The 18,394-nt window shown below is 49.0% G+C and overlaps 1 protein-coding gene across 4 annotated transcripts in view; it reads left to right on the top strand.

The window, feature by feature from the left end:
• Positions 1-18,394, top strand: part of VIPR2 (vasoactive intestinal peptide receptor 2) — a 69,797-nt gene that overhangs the window by 43,401 nt on the left and 8,002 nt on the right. For all 4 annotated transcript variants that reach the window (XM_047848879.1, XM_047848877.1, XM_047848876.1 and 1 more), the window contains 3 exons: positions 6,691-6,788; positions 12,233-12,374; positions 17,615-17,765. In XM_047848879.1, the coding sequence (XP_047704835.1) occupies positions 6,691-6,788; positions 12,233-12,374; positions 17,615-17,765 (391 nt within the window). The remainder of the gene's footprint in view (positions 1-6,690; positions 6,789-12,232; positions 12,375-17,614; positions 17,766-18,394) is intronic.

Below are 18,394 nucleotides of genomic sequence, written 5' to 3'. Positions count from 1 at the left end.
CGTGCATTAGTTTTCAAGCATGCTGAATGTGAGACGCCTAGAAATGCTTAGGTAGAAAGTTCTAGAAGGCCAGAGGACAGAATGCCTGGAAGTGCCAGAGAAGTCAGGCCTAGACGTTCCGGTTTCTGAGTCAGCACTGCATGTAGCCGCTGAGACCCTGCAGAGAGAGTGTGTGGAGGGGGGAGAGCAGGAGCCACATGGGGACCCACCAACACTTTGGAGAAGGAGGAGAGGGACAAGGAGGGAATGATGCTAGGAGTCCAGCAAGGGCTGGTGGACAGAGGCCCATCCATCCCGAGGGGAGGTAGATGTGCCACAAAGGGCAGGGCGTGAGGCTGAGACACGGAGCGGAGCACGGGCCGCTCAGGGAGGCGTAGCCGAGGAGAGCACAGTTATGGGAGACTTTTCCCTCTGCAGACATAAGTGAAATTAGTCTGTAAGTTTTGTTTATTTTTATTGTTTGTTTTAGTATATTGTCTGGATTTGATACCAGACTTATGATAGTTTCATAAATAAAATGTTGTGCTTTTCCTTTGTTATTATGCTCTGGAACAATTTTTGCATCCCAGGGACAATTTGGCTTAGACAATATGGAAGGACTCACCTGTTAAAGCCACTGGGTCCAGTGTCACTTTTACAGATTGTATGTCATCAACTTTTTAAAAAGGTCTCATTGGTTATTGATATTTTTAGGTTTTCCTTAAACCTGTTGTGATCATTTTTACGCTTCCAGAGTATTATCCATTTTCTTAAAATCTTGACTTTGTTAGCACAGAGTTTAGTACTTTAATTAAAACATGTGGGGCGCCTGGGTGGCTCAGTCGGTTGGGCGGCCGACTTCGGCTCAGGTCACGATCTCACACTCCGTGAGTTCGAGCCCCGCGTCGGGCTCTGTGCTGACCGCTCAGAGCCTGGAGCCTGTTTCAGATTCTGTGTCTCCCTCTCTCTGACCCTCCCCCGTTCATGCTCTGTCTCTGTCTCAAAAATAAATAAACATTAAAAAAAGAATTAAAAAAAAAAAACATGTGAGTGTGTGTATAAAATACAATTTAGATATTTGTTTCTCATTATTTTTCCCCTTTAGATACTTGGCAACTGCATATCTCATCTTGGCCTATACAGAAAAAAACTACTCTGTGGTGTTGTAAATCTGACCATTTCCTAACTTACTTATGTCAACGATTTATAGAGTCCTCGCTGTTCTAGGCTTTTCATACTTCCGTCAGATAAACACTCGAAAACTTGTGTCCTCGTGGGCTTGTTTCCTGGGGAGCCCCAGCCTACTGATTCTGACTTGTGTTTCTATCATTACTTCCTTCTTGTCTTACTTGGCTCATTCCGTTATTTTTCTGGCTTCTTTCGTTGATGCTTTATCTTCTTATTTATTAACGACATTTAAGGCCGTAATTATGCCTCTGATTATAATTTTGACACATTTGTTATGAAACACTCCCATTCAAAATTTTTCAAATGAATTACTGTTTTTCTAGTTCTAATTTTATTCTTTAAAAGTGTATTTAAGGGGTGCCTGGGTGGCTCAGTCGGTTAAGCGTCCCACTTCAGCTCAGGTCGTGATCTTACCGCTCGTGAGTTCGAACCCTGCCTCGGGCTCCCTGCTGTCAGCGCAGATCCTGCTTCGGATCCTCTGTTTCCCTCTCTCTCTGCCCCTTCCCTGCTCATTCTCTCTCTCTCTCTCTCTCTCTCTCTCTCTCTCTCTCAAAAACAAACAAACAAAAAATCAAAAAAGGTGTATTTAAGAAAAAAGTTGGATATTCATTAGTTGCATTGCTCTTTTCAGTTTTACGATCATACATAGCATGTCCCATGGGCTTTAAAAACAAGATTTTATAGATCTGATTTTTTGTGTCTGTTCTATTTACCTATGTTCTCTACTCTGACAGTGCAGTCACTCATTCATCCCACAAATACTTAATGATTCTCTGCAATGTGCTGGGCAATATAACTGTGCCTTTTGTTCCTGTTTTTTATACACAGTGAATTCCAACTTATCAAAACACTTGGGAGCTCATATGACTCTTCATTTGTCTTATCTGGATCCAGAGTAAAAGGATAAAGCCTTTCCATCTGTTCTCTTGTGAATGCTCTTTCTAATATTTAAGGTTTACTTCTTGTTGGCTGAACTCCCTTGGTGGGCAAGGGGGAGTCCAGGGCCCTGGGTCAAAGTTGGGTGTGAGAATGGGTCTGGACATCACTCTAAGAGCAGCTGGGAATCATGCAGAATGTAAGTCAGTATTCATGACGAGATGGACCGAGGATCACGGAGCCTCTTGGAAACAAGCATTTACTCAGAAGGCCCCAAATGGGGATGTGCAGTCTCTCAGGGGCTGAGGCAGAGGGTCTAACTTGGGACCCCCAGGGAAGAAAGCTGGTTTGGGAGGTAGGACCTGGGAAGCCCCTGGAACCTGGGGACAAAAGCACCTGTGTAGACCCTCTGTGCGGTTCTTGAAACCACTTAGCTGGTTTTAGCCACTTCTAGTGAAAATAAATTTAAACTTGCATCAAAGATGGAAAACTCCACATGGTCCTTCAGGGTTCATGTTCTAAACATTAATTTTTATTCCTCAGTTCTGTCCACATAGGTGGTGTTACAGGAGCTTGGGTACACCCAGAAGAAACCCCAAAAGTTGTCATCCTGCAGACACCCCCGATTTTCTTGTGATTTGCCTCATTCTCTTAAAAGTCGGCTGTGTGAAAGTTTCCTGTCTGCTAAGCACTGCACGCTGCACGTAATCACGGTTCTCAGTTGTTGCTACATGGCTGTTCTGTGCTTTGTTCTGTGAGACTTCCCCAGTGCTGCTTTCCACTGAGGTCTCTAGCTCGCCCTGGGGTCTGCTCTGCTTTGCAAAGGCCTTAGCAGAGGCAATTTGCAAATGACCAAATTAACCCTTCTTAAGTGATTGAAAACATAAGATGGGGAAAATCTAAACCAGCTTTAAGCAAAGTAATATAAATTGAAATGTGTATATTCCTCTTTTTTTCTCTTATTCCTTTTTTTTTTAGTGAACACATAAAAATGTCTTAATTCATACCTATCGCAATGTCCAGCTCATGCATTATGTCCTGTTCCTCGTGGGTGGGGCCCTTCTCTCACTCATCCTGTACCCAAAGCACCTTGCTCAGTGTCTGGTTCCAATTAAGTGCTCAGTAATGGGTTGAGCAGAATGAATTAAATTAACCAGTAATACCACAAGTTCAGCAAGAAATAAAAATCTTACATAAGAAATTGGGGGTAAAAACTTCCCACTACAAATCACCCAAAAATACTAAGTAAGGTATAACAATGCTGCTTTAAAATGCACAGCTGAGATTTCAAGAAAGTAAAAAAAAAAAAAAAATCTCAATAAAAGAGCCGAGAACAGGTGCCAGGCAACAGGGGCGGCTGGTTCCCAGGGCAACTGCTGGGTCATCATGAAGAGCTGGGATGAACGGCTTCCCAGTGCAGATGGTGGTGGGTGGCTGGAGTGGAGAGCTAGACCAAAAATCAGACCACGGAGGTGAAAAAGAAAATTTTCTTACCCGCATTTGCTTTCCAGGAGGAAAATCTAAAAATCTGTCACCACAGGTGTGTCCCCCCGAAAGCTGGGTTTTCCCATTTGTGTCTTCTGCTTGGTACAGAAACCCTAAGCTGGGACATTCACGTAAAGTGTCCTGAACTGGACGCAGCGGGGGTGCCCGGCTCCGGTACACAGGTGCTTCTGGAAGGAAGCATCTTCACCCAGGCCTCAAGTGCCCACAGATCAAGTCCGAGGACAAGCTTGTCTCCCCAGTGCACAAACTACACAAAGAAGGAGCCACTGTGTGTGCAAGTCTGCAGGTACCAAAGTGAGGCTACATCCTCAAAGCTTCAGATAATGAAGTGAGCAGGCATGAGTGCATTTGAAATGTTTTTTAAAAAGTGGAAATTAAAAATATAAACCTGAAACAAGATGCTGTAGCCAGACCTTATCTGGGGGAAAATCGACCTAAAAATAAAAGTCAGGAAGATATATTACATAGGAGCTCAGAGGCAGGCTCTGCAGTGAGGAGTGTGGGCACCAGGGACGCAGCACCAGATGCGGTAGGGAGAGGGAACCACTCGGGAGGACAGCTGGTCAGTCTGACGGCAGGCCTGGCAGGAGAACATGCCATGGCTAACAGCCCGGGTGATGCACCAGTTCTCCAATGCGGAGAGCAGGATCACCCCAAATACAGAGAGAAGGCCACGGCCAGGCAATGGTGCCGATGCCAGAAAATGCCAGAGACCAAGAACAGACGGCCCCCTGCATGCACAAGAGCAGCAGGACAGACAGCAGGTGCCTTCCAAGGGCCTGGAGAAGATGACCGTCCACTCAGACCGTGCTGAAGCTGAACTTCCACCCAAAAATGAAAGGGAAGGAGACATCTCAGAAAAACAAACCAACAGGATCCACAACCAGCAAACCCTCATTAAAAATGCCCAAGGAATGTGCTTCAGGGGAGACTATGAAGCCAGAAAGAAGAACTGAGAATCAAGAAATAATGTCAGCATAAATAAATAGATAGATGATAGATAGATAGATAGATAGATAGATAGATAAGGAAGCCTAGCAAAGACTTGACTATTTAAAGCAACAGTAGGGACGTCTGGGGGGCTCAGTTGGTTAAGCATCTGACTTTGGCTCAGGTCATGATCTCACAGCTCGTGGGTTCGTGTCCTGCATTGGGCTCTGTGCTGACAGCTCAGAGCCTGGAACCTGTTTCAGATTCTGTGTCTCCTCTCTCTCTGCCCCTCCCCTGCTCACGCTCTGTCTCTCTCTCTGTCAAAAATAAAATTTAAAACATAAAAAAAAAATTTTAAGCAATGGTAAAATTAGGCAGAAGGCACTAAAAAACAAGGTAAAGTAAATACCGGACAGCAAATAACACAGTTGACAGGGAGACAAAAGTTACACGCAGCACGTGCACAGAATAAAACTAAAACATCAGAGCAATAGCACGAGGTACTGATCACATGCACACACCCTGTGAGGGCATCACGGGGGTCAGCACCCCAGCATAAGCAAAGTGGTTACCTGGGGCATCCCCAGGGTCTGACTCAATTGTCGTCCTGGTTTTGGTGACTGTTGGTAGGTATATTATAGATGTATTATATGTATATAACATATAACGTATATTATAGATATGTAGATGTATTATATTAATATGTATGTAACATATTACATGTTATGTGTATATTAGATATTATATGATATGTATACATTATATTGTTTTCTATGCTTTTGGTAGGTTTAAAATATTGCATTTTCCGTTATTTAATATGAACTCTGACCACAAAACAAAATCCCCAGTCCTATTTATAATCCCTCACTCAGTACAGAGAATAGAAAATGGACAAAGACTTAAAATTAGAGTTTTCAAAGACACTTTCAGAATGCCAGCATGCCCTCGCCTCTCTTCTTGAGCTAAAAAGAATGCCAACAGTGTCATCACAGGTGCAGACTCCTTAAAGTTTAAAACGGGGATCTTGGTTTGCATTTTAAGGTTCAACAAGGAAAAATCCTCCTGATATCAGATAATACATTAGCTTCCAAGGTCGAACTTCAAGCTAACCTTGATTGCCTGAACTATTTGAGAGTCTAGACTAATTTATTTCATTTTCTCATTAAATCTTAACTAGAAACTCATTTTTCCAAATATTATAGTTTACTTCTGAAATATGTCATTACTCAGTATTGAGACTCCAATAACAAGGGTAACAGAGAGGGAAAACCCTTGTTGAAGTCATCACCTTGATGTTAAGAACAACACAGGGATGGGTGGTGTTGTAAGAACAGCCTACAGGGGTTCGCTGGCCTGTGGCAGTGGCCGAGCCCCGTGAAGCTGCAGGAGCAAAGGCCTCATCGGGCCACCCCTCCTGCCCCAGCCTGCACCCAAGTTAGCTCAATGACCCCAGGGTGAGAGCTCTGCTCAGTGTGTCCCTGGTGGGCCCAACCCCTCTCCACAGTTTAGAACTAAGCTGGTATGAACCGGGCTATGGAGAAATCAGGGCCAGTGCAGAATGTCCTGTGGTCTCCACTCCCAGGGCCCAGGGCAGTGTAAACCCAGTTAGGTCAGAACACATTTGCAAAACCAGCCAGTTCCTGTGGTTGCTGGGGCTCTCTCACAGGAAGCACCCCTCCAAACCCCTCTGGTCTCGGCAGCAGAACAGCGATCAGACAGTGAAGCTGGGAACCCCTTCAGGTCAGTCTTCTCCTTGCTCCATACAAAGTCATCCACGATGAATTTTAAGGAAAAAGGTGGGCATTTAAAGAGGTGAATAAAATGTCTGGGTTCAGAATGGAGGTGGGCTCGGGCACCTGAGTGGCTCAGGCGGGTAAGCATATGACTTCGGCTCAGGTCAGGATCTCATGGTTCGTGGATTCAAGCCCCGCATCAGGCTCTGATAACAGCTCAGAGCCTGGAACTTGCTTCAGATTCTGTCTCCCTCTCCCTCTGCCCCTCCTCCGCTCAGATTCTATCTCTGTCTCTCAAAAATGAATAAGCGTTAAGAAGAATGGAGGTGGGCTGTGAAGTGACACTGTCTCTCATGTGCCCGGCCATCAGCAGCCAAGAGCCCTGCATGAAAGGAAGCATGTGGCCGGATGTGGGAACCTATGCCTTGTCCACTGCTGGCCACCAAAAGCTCACATGTGTGTTTTTCTTTCTTTGCAGATTGCGTTTTACGTTCTGGTGAAAGCCATTTACACGCTGGGCTACAGTGTCTCCCTGATTTCCCTGACAACCGGAAGCATAATTCTTTGCCTCTTCAGGTAAGTATCAGAAATGAGCAGTTCTGCAGTCTGAGACCAGAAATTGTCCATTTAAGCCGTCTAGGCCCATCAGAGGAGGACAGAAGGTCACTGCCTCCAAGCCCTCTCTCTGTGTGTTAAATCAATAAAACTCCCTCGGGGAATGCTTGTGTGAAATATGATGCTAATATTTACATTTTTTTTTAACTATTCTGCATTTCTTATATAAAGAGATAATACTGCCTTTGGACAAGAATTCAGTTCAACTGCTGTTTACTGAATGTTAGCCATTGTGCAAATCTTTTGAAAATACAGAAGCAATGTGATCTCGCCCTTGCTACTCAGAAAGCAGCTACGTTTGGGGCACCGGTGCTTTATTAAGAGACACTACACTGTGGTCAAGAATATGAAAGCAAGGGTCAGACTGCCTGGGTTCAAATCCTGGGTCAGTCTCTTAGTAGCTGTGTGACCTTGGACAAATTACTTAACCTGTCTATGACCTGTAAAGTGTGGGTGCTAGTGAAGCTCTGTGGTATGCAGTCAGCACTCTAAATTTTGCGTTATTCCCCTGCTGGTGAGGTTAGAGTTCCCCCCGACCTGAACCGCTGGTAGGTCTTTTCAGTAACTAACAACATACACTGTATACAGCTGGTTGGTCAGAGTTAGAGGCTTTGGTTTCAGAACAGAAGCTTCTGGCTTGAAAAGCTTGAGTATCGCTAGCACTAAATAAACTGGATGATATCCCACTTATTTTAACAAGGATTTAATCTTATTTATCTTCACACAGATTAGTTCAAACGTTGGCCAGTATTCAGATAAAATCAAAGATAAAACAAATGGAATATTTTAGAAACTAACAGACAGCCCATTAGGAGATCCATACTTGGAAGTAAACAAGTGAAAACTGATGAAGAACGCAGCTGAGAATCCCTTCAAATGTAATAAAGTCATTTATTTTTTTCAGGCATCTCAAACATATCTAGAGGGTAGTAATTCTCAGAAAGAGTACGTCAGTATCTTTAATCCAGAACCGTGTGGGGTAGTCACCATCATATTCTAGTTCTGAAAAGAAAAGGAACAACTCTGGTGCAACATTGATATCTGTTCTATCTTTCGTATTTTATTATGTATTTTTAAATCTTCAAATGGTTAAAGATTAAAGAAAAAGAAAGGAAAAATGTAGGGAGGTAAGCTGGTGACTCGATAAGGGTAACTTGAACTAGAAGAATTTCAGCTTATGTTTAAAGAGTTCCCATCTTGAACAATCCGTATCCGTGGCATTGGCGATTTCTCTCAGATTTGTGATACATGACATACTGAATTAGCCAGCCTAATGGCATTTTGGAAGTTTTGCAAATGTGGATGTGGGTCCTTAAGAGAATCTCAGATGGCATCATGAGTATCAAACAGTCTTTTATACATGGACCTCGTTAGTCACCCACTGGTGACACTTGGTTAGGAAAGGACATGTCTGCTTCGGTGTCATTCTGCTGCCGGTTCGGAGTGTCACGGCCGCCAGGAAAAGTGTCCAGAGCTGATGTGCAAGCCCTCAGGTCCGCCTCCACCTTGGGCCACAGAGGCGCTTACGCTGCTGCCTCCATCTGTCAGCTGTGCTTATGTGTCCCATGCCACAAGTGTCAATTTCAAACTCCCGACTGTAAAACTAACTCCATTTCCAACCCAGTAATGCCACTCAGGAAACAGAATTACTTACAGTCGTGGAACACTTGCTGTTCATAGTGGCCTCATAGCTAAGAAAGCATGAAGTAACCATGTTCTTCTTTTACAAACACAGAAACGGCGTGACGTATCTCCTACGCCAAGTCCAAAGTGCAGCATAGACTTGAATAACAAACACACGACCTAGTTTTGCGTGGGATTCGCTGGGTGGTCGTCGCAGCCGCCATCTTTGAGTGCGTGTGAGGTCCAGGCACTTGACAAAGCAGCTCCAATCCCACGAGCCCAGGAGTAACCGCGCCGGTTGCTAACACAGACCACACCACACACTCTATAGATGTTTATTAACTCAGTCCTTACGTTAGCTCAGGCAGGGAAGTGCCACTGCTGTCCCCGTCCTACCCGCGAGAGGAGGACAGCCCACAGAGGTGCCGAGCACCCAGCTTGCAGAACTGGACAGATGCGCCACCGCCCGCCCCTCCCTCCACCCTCGGGAGTTGTTGGGGTTCCGTTCTAGCCGCCGAGCCTGAGCGGGCTCCAGCGCGGCTTCTCTGGAGGCCACGGTCTCCGCTCCACCCTTCATCCAGTGCAGATCCATACTCAGAAGTGAAATGTTACACTGAGCGCTGAGGGATAAAGGACTCAGCTAAGAAACCCAGCAAATGTGATTTATTTGGATTTAGTGTGTGTTCATCTCTGAGTGACAGCGATAGACCCCCCACTGCACTCAGGGGAATGTCATGGGTGAGAGAGAGTGAGAAGGAGAAAAAAGAAGAGGAGAGGAGAGGAGAGGAGAGGAGAGGAGAGGAGAGGAGAGGGGAAGGGAAGGGGAGGGAAGGAGACAAGGGGAGGGGAGGGGAAGGGAAGGGGAGGGGAGGGGAGGGAAGGGAAGGGAAGGGAAGGGAAGGGAAGGGAAGGGAAAGGAAGGGAGAACGGTGGTTTGAGAGATGAGTGAATGCAGCCAGCCCGAGGGGCAGTGGGCACAGGACAGCGTGGGGCAAAGAGGCCGCTTTCCAGGAGAGCTGTTCCCGCGAGGAGCAGACTTTCACACGCATTGCCTATTTCCTTCAATTTGTTGGATATTTTTATTAATTTTCCCCTTTAAGGTTGTTATACATTCTGTTCTTCTTCTAGGCATCACCCCAAAATTGCAACACGCATCCTTGTCTCCTAGGAGTTAACCTCCAATTGCTATTTTTACCACTTCCCCATCAATTCGAGACTTTACAACATTTTAATTCCACTTACCCCCACCCATGCCTTTTGTGTTTTGTGCTGTATTTAATCCGACGTCTATTTTAAGGCCATAGGTCATTATAGTTGCCGTCATTTAGAGTCAGTATCTATTTAGAGCCGTCTTCATCTTCCCCGAGTTCCTTCCTGTATTTCGTGTCTCCACCTGGGGTCCTTCCCCTTCTGCCTGACGACCCCCTTCGGTGTCTGTCAGCACAGGCCTGCCAGCAATGACTCCTCATGGTTTTTGATTGCCTGAGATCACCTTAATTTTGCCTTCATTTGAGAATATTTTCAAGAGTGTTGAATTCCTTACCGGCAGCTATTTTCTGTCATCACATTAAACATGAGCCTCGTTCTTCTTTTTAAAGTCAGCTGCAGTCTCACTGCTGCTGCACTGAAGGGATGCGTCGTTTTCCCCAGACGCCTCGAGGGTTTTGTTTGGTCTTGGGTTTTCAGCAGCTGCCCCATGATGGGTCTTAATGCGGTTTCCTTGGTATTTCTCCTTCTTGGGGTTAATAACATTCCTTTAATCTGTTGCTGGGTTCTACTAGTTTCCAAAATTCTTACCTAGTATTCTTTAAATATTGCTTCTTCCTTTTCTGTCTCCTGTTTCTCAAACCGTACTGTCATGGCTTCAGGGTTTTCACCATTTTCCCTTATATTTCCTACACTTTTTCTGTGCTTTCCCTCATTTTGTCTCTGCTTTATATATATATATATATATATATATATATATAATATATATAATATATTATATATATATGTATATGTCTATACTTCCTCCACTGATATGTTTTCTAATTCAGAGTATTCTCATGTACTACGTCTGATCTAACATCAGACTCAGCTGTTTGTTCATTTCAGGGTTCTTTCTGAGTTTTCAGTGTTCCATTTGATTGTTATAATCAATTCCGTTCTTTAATACAATTCTCTACCTCTTCATCAGTTTTCTTGACTATGTAAATCTGAGCAAGACCGTGCATGTCTTAAAATGCCAGTATCTGAATCTCCTTCTATTCCCTGGGGTTTTTGTTGCATTTGATCATTAGCTCCTATTCCCGGCACGCCTTGTAATTCATTTTTGAAATTACAAATAATTAAATTATAGAGGCTTTGGGTGATATCTTGCTACAGAGAGGATTTAATTTTTCTAGCAAGATGGGCAGATCACCCTGAGCCACTCGGGGGTTGAGCTGATTTGAGACCATGTCTCAAGCTTTGGGAAGTCTGTTGTTTCTGGTTTGTCATAGTTCCTAGACCATAGCTCTCCCCGGGTTTCTAATTAAAGCCCAGGAGCGCCTCTGTTCCTGCAGACCCTGAATCCCAGTAGCCGTTGCTCAGTGCATGAGATTGCTAACATTTCTTCCCAGCCTTACTTCCTTAGCCACTGCTTTGGCCTCATCCCTCGGCCTCTCACCCAGCACGGCGTACCTTGTGTGGGTAGCTGCCTTCCATGAGGAGACCCGAGGCGGAGGGAGGACGTAGGGTGCATGTCGGTGTCTCCCTTCTCGCCTGGGTCTTGGTCCTCTAGGTCCTGGCCACTCTGGCCACAATCCTGAGTCCTCAGGTGGCTTTCTGAAATCACACTGACCCCTTGGGGGGAGGTGGTCAGATAAGCTGCTTCTTTCCAGCCTCTCATGCAAGACTTCTGCGGTGTGTTTTCTAATGTCCTTCAAAAATGGCACCTTTACTTAACCCTAAAGGTCTAGTAGTGACTGTGGGAGTGCGCTTGTGTGAAGCTTGCTTCCTGAGGGCTCTGAATTAAAAGTCCACGTCAAATCAAATGCCCAAATAAGTGTTCTCCAGAGCAGAATTTAAGTGGTACAAGAGAATTAGAAACAAAATGTTCCAAGCACTTTTTAGAGAAGCAAGGTATCATTAAAGTTGAGTTCCAAGGCAGATCACGGCTATGGGCCTCCCGGGAAATTGGCTGTGAGGAGGTGGGGTCTTGGCGGCTGGAAGTGGGCACCACCATTGCAGGCTCCGGACTCAGCACCGTCTGCTTTACAGTGTTATCATGAAATCCTATTTCACAACCCCAGCCTGAGGAGCTCATCAGAAATAAAGGAAAAGCTTGAGGTAGAAAATAGTTACCATAATGCAAAACTGAAAACATCCCAAATATACAGTAAGGAACAGTAACTTCCATACAAAAAGAAGAAAACCTTAAGATTAAAGCCACATAGGTAATTGTTAATGTGTTCACAACATCCGAGTTTGATTATCTAACCCTTCCCCCACCCCTCATCCCTGCCTCCCCCACCCCTCATCCCTGCCTCCCCCACCCCTCATCCCTGTCTCCCCACCCCTCATCCCTGCCTCCCCCACCCCTCATCCCTGCCTCTCCCACCCCTCATCCCTGCCTCCCCCACCCCTCATCCCTGCCTCCCCCACCCCTCATCCCTGCCTCCCCCACCCCTCATCCCTGCCTCCCCACCCCTCATCCCTGCCTCCCCCACCCCTCATCCCTGCCTCTCCCACCCCTCATCCCTGCCTCCCCCACCCCTCATCCCTGCCTCCCCCACCCCTCATCCCTGCCTTCCCCACCACAGGAAGCTGCATTGTACCCGGAACTACATCCACCTGAACCTGTTCCTCTCCTTCATCCTAAGAGCCATCTCAGTGTTGGTCAAGGACAATATTCTGTACTCCAGCTCAGGCACGCTGCACTGCCCTGACCAGCCATCTTCTTGGGTAAGGCTATCCCTGTGAGCAGGATCCTGTCACTGAGGGGAGGGTGGCCTTTGTGAACGGCCCCAGAGCCCTTTGCCTCCTTACTGCCCCACCCCTTTGTCTCTGTCCCCAGCTCACACTGTGATGAAGTCCCATAGCCAGCACACAGGGGTCTCTGAGGCACTGGTGAAGGCAAGGAGTCAGGCCCCGAGAAGCGCAGGGGCCTGGCCAAGAGGCTGGGGCTCAGAGCAGGTCCAGGTGGGCAGTGGAGACAAAGGCACACTCACCTTTGTCTCACCTGCAATGACAAAGGCACCTGCAATGTCCCAGGCACCTCCAAGGGCTGGAGGTCACGGGCCTTGAGCACTGAAGCCCAGGCAGAGGCAGAACAACACAAGGGCACTGCCTCCAGTGATCAGCAGCCGCTCTGGGCTAGAAAACCTGATGCAGATGCACAATGCCATTATTTTCACCCCAAATCTCCCAGATTATGAGCATAGATGCTTCCATGGGTTGCTGGGAGGAAGTCACCTGTGTGGTGAGTGAACTCCTTCCTGCAGCACTTGCTGGGAGCCCAGTGCGCATCTGTGAGTATGCCTGGGCCCAGCTCTTTGATACAAGGGAGGCCGTGCCAATGATTTCTAGAGATGCACACCACTGGTGCCGCTCTTCGCCCCTGGCTGTGTTCGTGGTGGGTGTTGGCGGGCCTTTAGTGCTTGGTGCGTTTACTGTGCCCTCCGATACGCAAGTCCCTCCACTAAGTTTCCTCTGCGGCCGCACAATGCAGTGTCCTCAGGGCCTTGGGCTCCGGTGCCTCAGTCTGGATTTGACCGCAGGCTCTGAGGCTGGCCCTTGTCTTCCTAAGGAGCCAGCATGCCGGACTCATCTGCATGGCACTGTGGCTCTGGACTGAACAGACTGGAATTAGTTGTAAGACAGTGAAGCCTTTTGTAACATCACAGAACATCAGCTGTTTCCGAGGCTGCAGGTGAACGTATTTCTGGGGATAATCAGCTCATAACACACTTGGACTGAGTTAATAAAAGGAGTTTGCTGTAATAATAAAATTAACACAAGATCCTTCACCTAGCAAACTCCCACCCCTGAGGGGACATCAGGGCCCCTGGGGCTCACGCCCCACCATGGAATCTCCCACGTAGGTGACAAGGGGTGAGCCCCAAAGCCAGTCCGGGCTCTCCTCTTGCTGAGAAACCTCCACTCTCTTCTCTGGGGGGGGCCTCAAAGCTCTGCTGGAAGAAGCCCTCCTTCCTCTGCTTCTTATTAAAGGACTGGGCCCTGGTGGGGCGTCCAGCCCGGGGCCGTGCTCCCAGACACATAGACAAGACCTGGTGGGCTCCTGAGGGGCAGGGGAGTGACGGGGACCGGAGGGAGCAAGTGCCCTGCCATCGCCCGCCGCACCCCGCCTGCCCCTACACCGGGCATCACAGACCCCTCCGCCGTTCCCAACACTGGGGGCCTCACCCAGCCATTTCTCGAGAGTCTTAGAGGACAGGGCTCTTTGCACGGACACTGAGGGTGAGTGCCCAGTGACCTTCCAGAGAGCAATTTGTGAATGAGGACACAGGCTGAGGGAAGCCCAGCAGCTGGGTGGACTTGATGGGGCTGCAGGCAGGGCTCAAGCCACAGGTGCACAGCACGCTCTGGCATTAAAGATCCCCCAAGGATCCAGGTCTGAGGCCTGACGTGTGAGAAGGAGGGAGCGGGGACGGGGTGCCCCTGCCCAGTCCCCAGCTGCACCCCTCCAGCACGGTGCCACTGAGCTGTGTGCCAACAGAGGAAAGAAGGCAGGAGAGAAGGAGGACCGCGTCTTCCTTCTTATTGTGCCCAGGGAATTGGAGGTTTTGCGTAAGTGAGTCAGAGATGCAGTCAGCCCGCAGCATGAGGCACAGAAAAAACATCTTTTCTTACAGTTGCATTTGTGTGGACATTTTTGTTCTCAGCTGGGTTTGATCAAATCAACATTATGCTCCCAGGACGAACACAGGGCACATCTCCTCCACATAGGTCCAGGAGTCTGTTTCTCAAGACATTTGCAGGACCGGGAACCCGACAGAGTCTATTTCCTTCCAAGAGAAGGCTTCTCCCTCCACCGGCCCCTCTCTCTACACACCCTGGACGTAACAGTGACCCCTGGGCTCAGTGTGTCTCCTCCTGGCTGCCGAGGGGACAGCCAGTCTATTCGCTGGAACAGGCAGTCTATTCGCACTGAGACCAGAACAGATGGCATGTGTAGTTGACAAGGATTCTCAAAAACCCACCCTCGGGCTTTCCAAGGTGCTCCCTGAGAGCCTGAGTGCAGCCTGCCCCAGGGAGGGCTTGGGTCGGGACGTACATGGCAACTATGAGCTCTGCAATGAAGCCATAACATCTAAACAGGGATGCACCCAGCCCAGAGCTAAGTTCTGACCTGGCCACTGCCTGCTGCCCCAGGCGGGGCTGAGGCTAGGATGGGAGGCACAGACTCAGGCTGGAGGCTGAGCGTCTGCACATCATGGAGGCTCCTGGGCCCCCCGAGTGGCTGTGCCAGTCCACGGCCCAGGTCAGAATGGCCAGGGTCAGGAGGAAGGGAGTGAGTGAGAGTGTGCACACGCGCGTGCATGCAAACATATACATGCATGCTCACAGAGGTACACACCTGCATGAACACAGGTAATGGTGTGCAGACACACGTGCACACACACAGTCACAAGCATGGGTGCACCCACAGGGGGACTCACACACACAGGAACACACATGTACCTTCAGACTTTATTCTGTCTGTGTTCGGATCTATGCTTAAAAGGACTGCTGGTCTGGGCTTTGCGTGGTGCGGTGGGAGCCCCACATCCTCTAGTGTGGCACTGCTGTGACACAGGACACGTGTGAAGCTGCACAAGGGGGCATCACCACAGGCACACAGCTCTGTCGCTTGCCGTGTCAGGCCCACATATGCGCCAAGGGCCACTTTCACCCCATAGCCCTCTGCTTCATGGTGTTTTCACACATTTAAATAGCCTCTTTTTTTGTTGTTTTTAACCAACAACTACAGATGTCATGAGTCTCCCAGGGACTAGGGACACACCTTACATTTCTGCACTGTGAGGTGTGTTACTCATTCTTACCTTTGACAACCTGAAGGTGGGTTCAGCTTTTCCTGTTCTCTCCAGGGAGTTGGGCCTCGAGGCCAAGTGTCTTGTGTTCTATCATAAAGCCAAACAGGGGGCAGTGCCCCACCTCCAGTTCCCTACCACCGCCCAGCTCCGCACACACGGCCTCCTTCTCTGCACGGCTTTGGCTGGCGATTGTCTGGCCTCTGGAAAGGCATAGTCTAGTCTAGAGACAATGAACAACCAGGTGGGTGCCTGGACGCTGACCCTCAGCAGGAGCCCCCGGCTTGCTCCCCTTGACTCCAGCCATGCACACTGGTGGGAGGCTCCGGGACCAGGGGACGGGCCTTGGCCCATGCACCTGTGAGTGTGTGTGTGTGTGTGTGTGTGTGCTGTCCGGGCTGCAGCGGGTCCCGGAGGCGCTCCTGCCACGCTGTCTGCCCTGAGGGATGCAGTTTGAAACCACCACCCAGGAAGGGGAGGTCAGCAGAGAGCTTGTCACTGCAGACCTCCTGTCCGTACACTGTGCTGATGGTCAAGGAACAAATGAGAAGAAAGGCAGAGACGGCATTTTCGCTGTTTTACCAAGACAATGGAGTCAAGTTAAATAGGCTTTTCCTGCGTCTCTCTTCCTCAAGCGGCAGGACACCATGGCAACCCTCCAAGTCCCCTGGTGTGTCACATCGAATGGTGGCACAATAGTGTAGCGTGTGGACGTGACCTTATTTCATCGTCCCACCAGTCACAAGCACCGCAAACGTCAGTGCACACGTGTCTTCATGCACCGTGTTCTTCCCTCAGAAGGAAGTCACGAGGGACCGCGGACCAGAGGGCACGTGTATTTAAAAACTGAAACAAACATTGCCGCTTGGCTTTCCCAGAGGTCAATGACGTGCATCTTTTCAGAGCTTTGCCGTCTGGTGGGCGCGGAACACGCACTTCTGTGGCACGAAGTCACAAGTTCACTTCGGTTAGTTTCCCTGCTCCCGTACTTGCGTCCCCACATGCGCCTCTCCGCTCACAGCACCCGGGTCATGACATTCTGCCGGTGCTTTCCACGTGCCAGCCCTGCTCCCGGCCCTGCGGGCATCTGGCCCTCAGCCTCAACTAGCCGCAACTACTCTCCGTGCAGCACCTTACAAGGATAAGCTGAGCCTTGCCCTACTTAGGAAAGAGAGACCGGAACAGGGTCAGGGTGGGAATACCGGAGAGAGTGCAGGGGCATCTTCAGTGGGCCACCTGGTTAACGCTCCCATCAGCCCCGGGCACCAGCTTGGAAGGGCTACCGTGAGTTTCCTGTAAGCACATCAACCCCCAAATACACAGGTCAGCATGTCAGTATATCCACATACGCACACGTGTATCTACCTCACATGTGTGTGTCCACCTGCATATACGTATACAGAACATCCGCGTGTCTCGGTATATCCACATGTATGTGAGCATATCCACATCTATAGAGGTATACTCACGCATATATCAAATATACCCACACATACATATAAGCACGTGTAAGTATGCGTGCATCTCTGTCGCACCTGGATACATATGTATTCGGGAGGGGAGGCAGCAGAGATACAGAAGAATAGAAATGAAGTCCTGATCATTTTAGTACACTTGAACAAACTTACTGACTAAAAGCCTCAATTTCATATTTGCTCAAGAGGCTAAAACACCCGTACGTTCATGTGAAGGTCTGAGAGGTTAAAATACGTTTATTTTATATGCTGTGTGGTTGTTCCCAGTGAAAACTCTTTCAAAATGCCTGGGGACATGAGGGCTTGCTGGATTCCCTTGTTTTGCCCTTTACTTTTCTGTCTCCTCTCAAGTGGGTGGTGAGGCCGAGCGGGGCAGGTAGGTGAGCAGAGGGGGGGGGGCAGGGGGCACAGGCGGGTGTGCTCACCACCACAGTCCCACAGCTCGCTGCCTTCAGAGGCGTCTGTGGACATCTGCCTCCTGCCCGTGTTCCTCTTCCAGCAAGTTCTGGGTCCCAGGGTTGTGGACGCCAGGGGCCTCACTCTAGCACTGCTGTGCTGGTGTCCTCAGCTCGTCACACAAACGTGTGCCTGCTTGTGCCCTGGAGCACCTCTGCCCACCGTGAGCTGTCTTATCATGGCCTGAACATGTTCTCTTGCTCTGTCCGTGACTTTCCAGGTCGGCTGCAAGCTGAGCCTGGTGCTTTTCCAGTACTGCATCATGGCGAACTTCTACTGGCTGCTGGTGGAGGGGCTGTACCTGCACACCCTCCTGGTGGCCATATTTTCCCCCGGCCGACGCTTCGTGGCCTATCTCCTAATCGGATGGGGTAAGGACTGTCCTCCCCGTGTGTGCCCGACACCCTGTCTCCCACCCTGCAACACTCCAGGCCTCTGCTCCTGCCCCTCTCATCTATAAACGCAGACCTCTCAGTTCAGAAAACCCCTTCCTGCCCCTGTACGATGCACTTCAGGTCCTATTAGGAGGGGCTTTTCTCGGGTGACTAGGTTCCTGGAGACAACACCTGCATGTTTCTGGGAATCAGGAACCTGGTTTAAAGCTATTCTAAGCTCCCACTCCTGGGGCTCCCCCAGTGGTGGGAAAGTCAGAAAGAAGGGCCTTGGAGGAGAAAGCCCTCTACCAGGAGGTCCCAATGACATGCCAGGTAGCAGGAGCCTCCACTAGTCAGGACTGGAAGGGCTGTGAAGCCACGAGACACCCACGCTCACAACGAGGGTCACCTCTTGTGCTCACTGCCACACTCCAGCCCACAGTAACCACACTCACGATGCACCATGACGCATTCCACCCAGAGAAGCTCCAGCTTCAAACACATGTGTATCGTCACTGCTTTGTAAGGCATGAGCACGAACTTCCGTGTGCTTCGGAAGCGTTTCCGCTTGATCTTTCGTCAGAAAGCCCTTGTCCTTGCCGACTCTGGTGAAGGAGGGCGCACAG

Source organism: Prionailurus viverrinus, chromosome A2 (genome assembly GCF_022837055.1).
Source record: "Prionailurus viverrinus isolate Anna chromosome A2, UM_Priviv_1.0, whole genome shotgun sequence".
NCBI lineage: Eukaryota > Metazoa > Chordata > Mammalia > Carnivora > Felidae > Prionailurus > Prionailurus viverrinus.
Note: the sequence above shows the minus strand (reverse complement) of the source record. Positions and strands in the feature narration are given on the sequence as shown.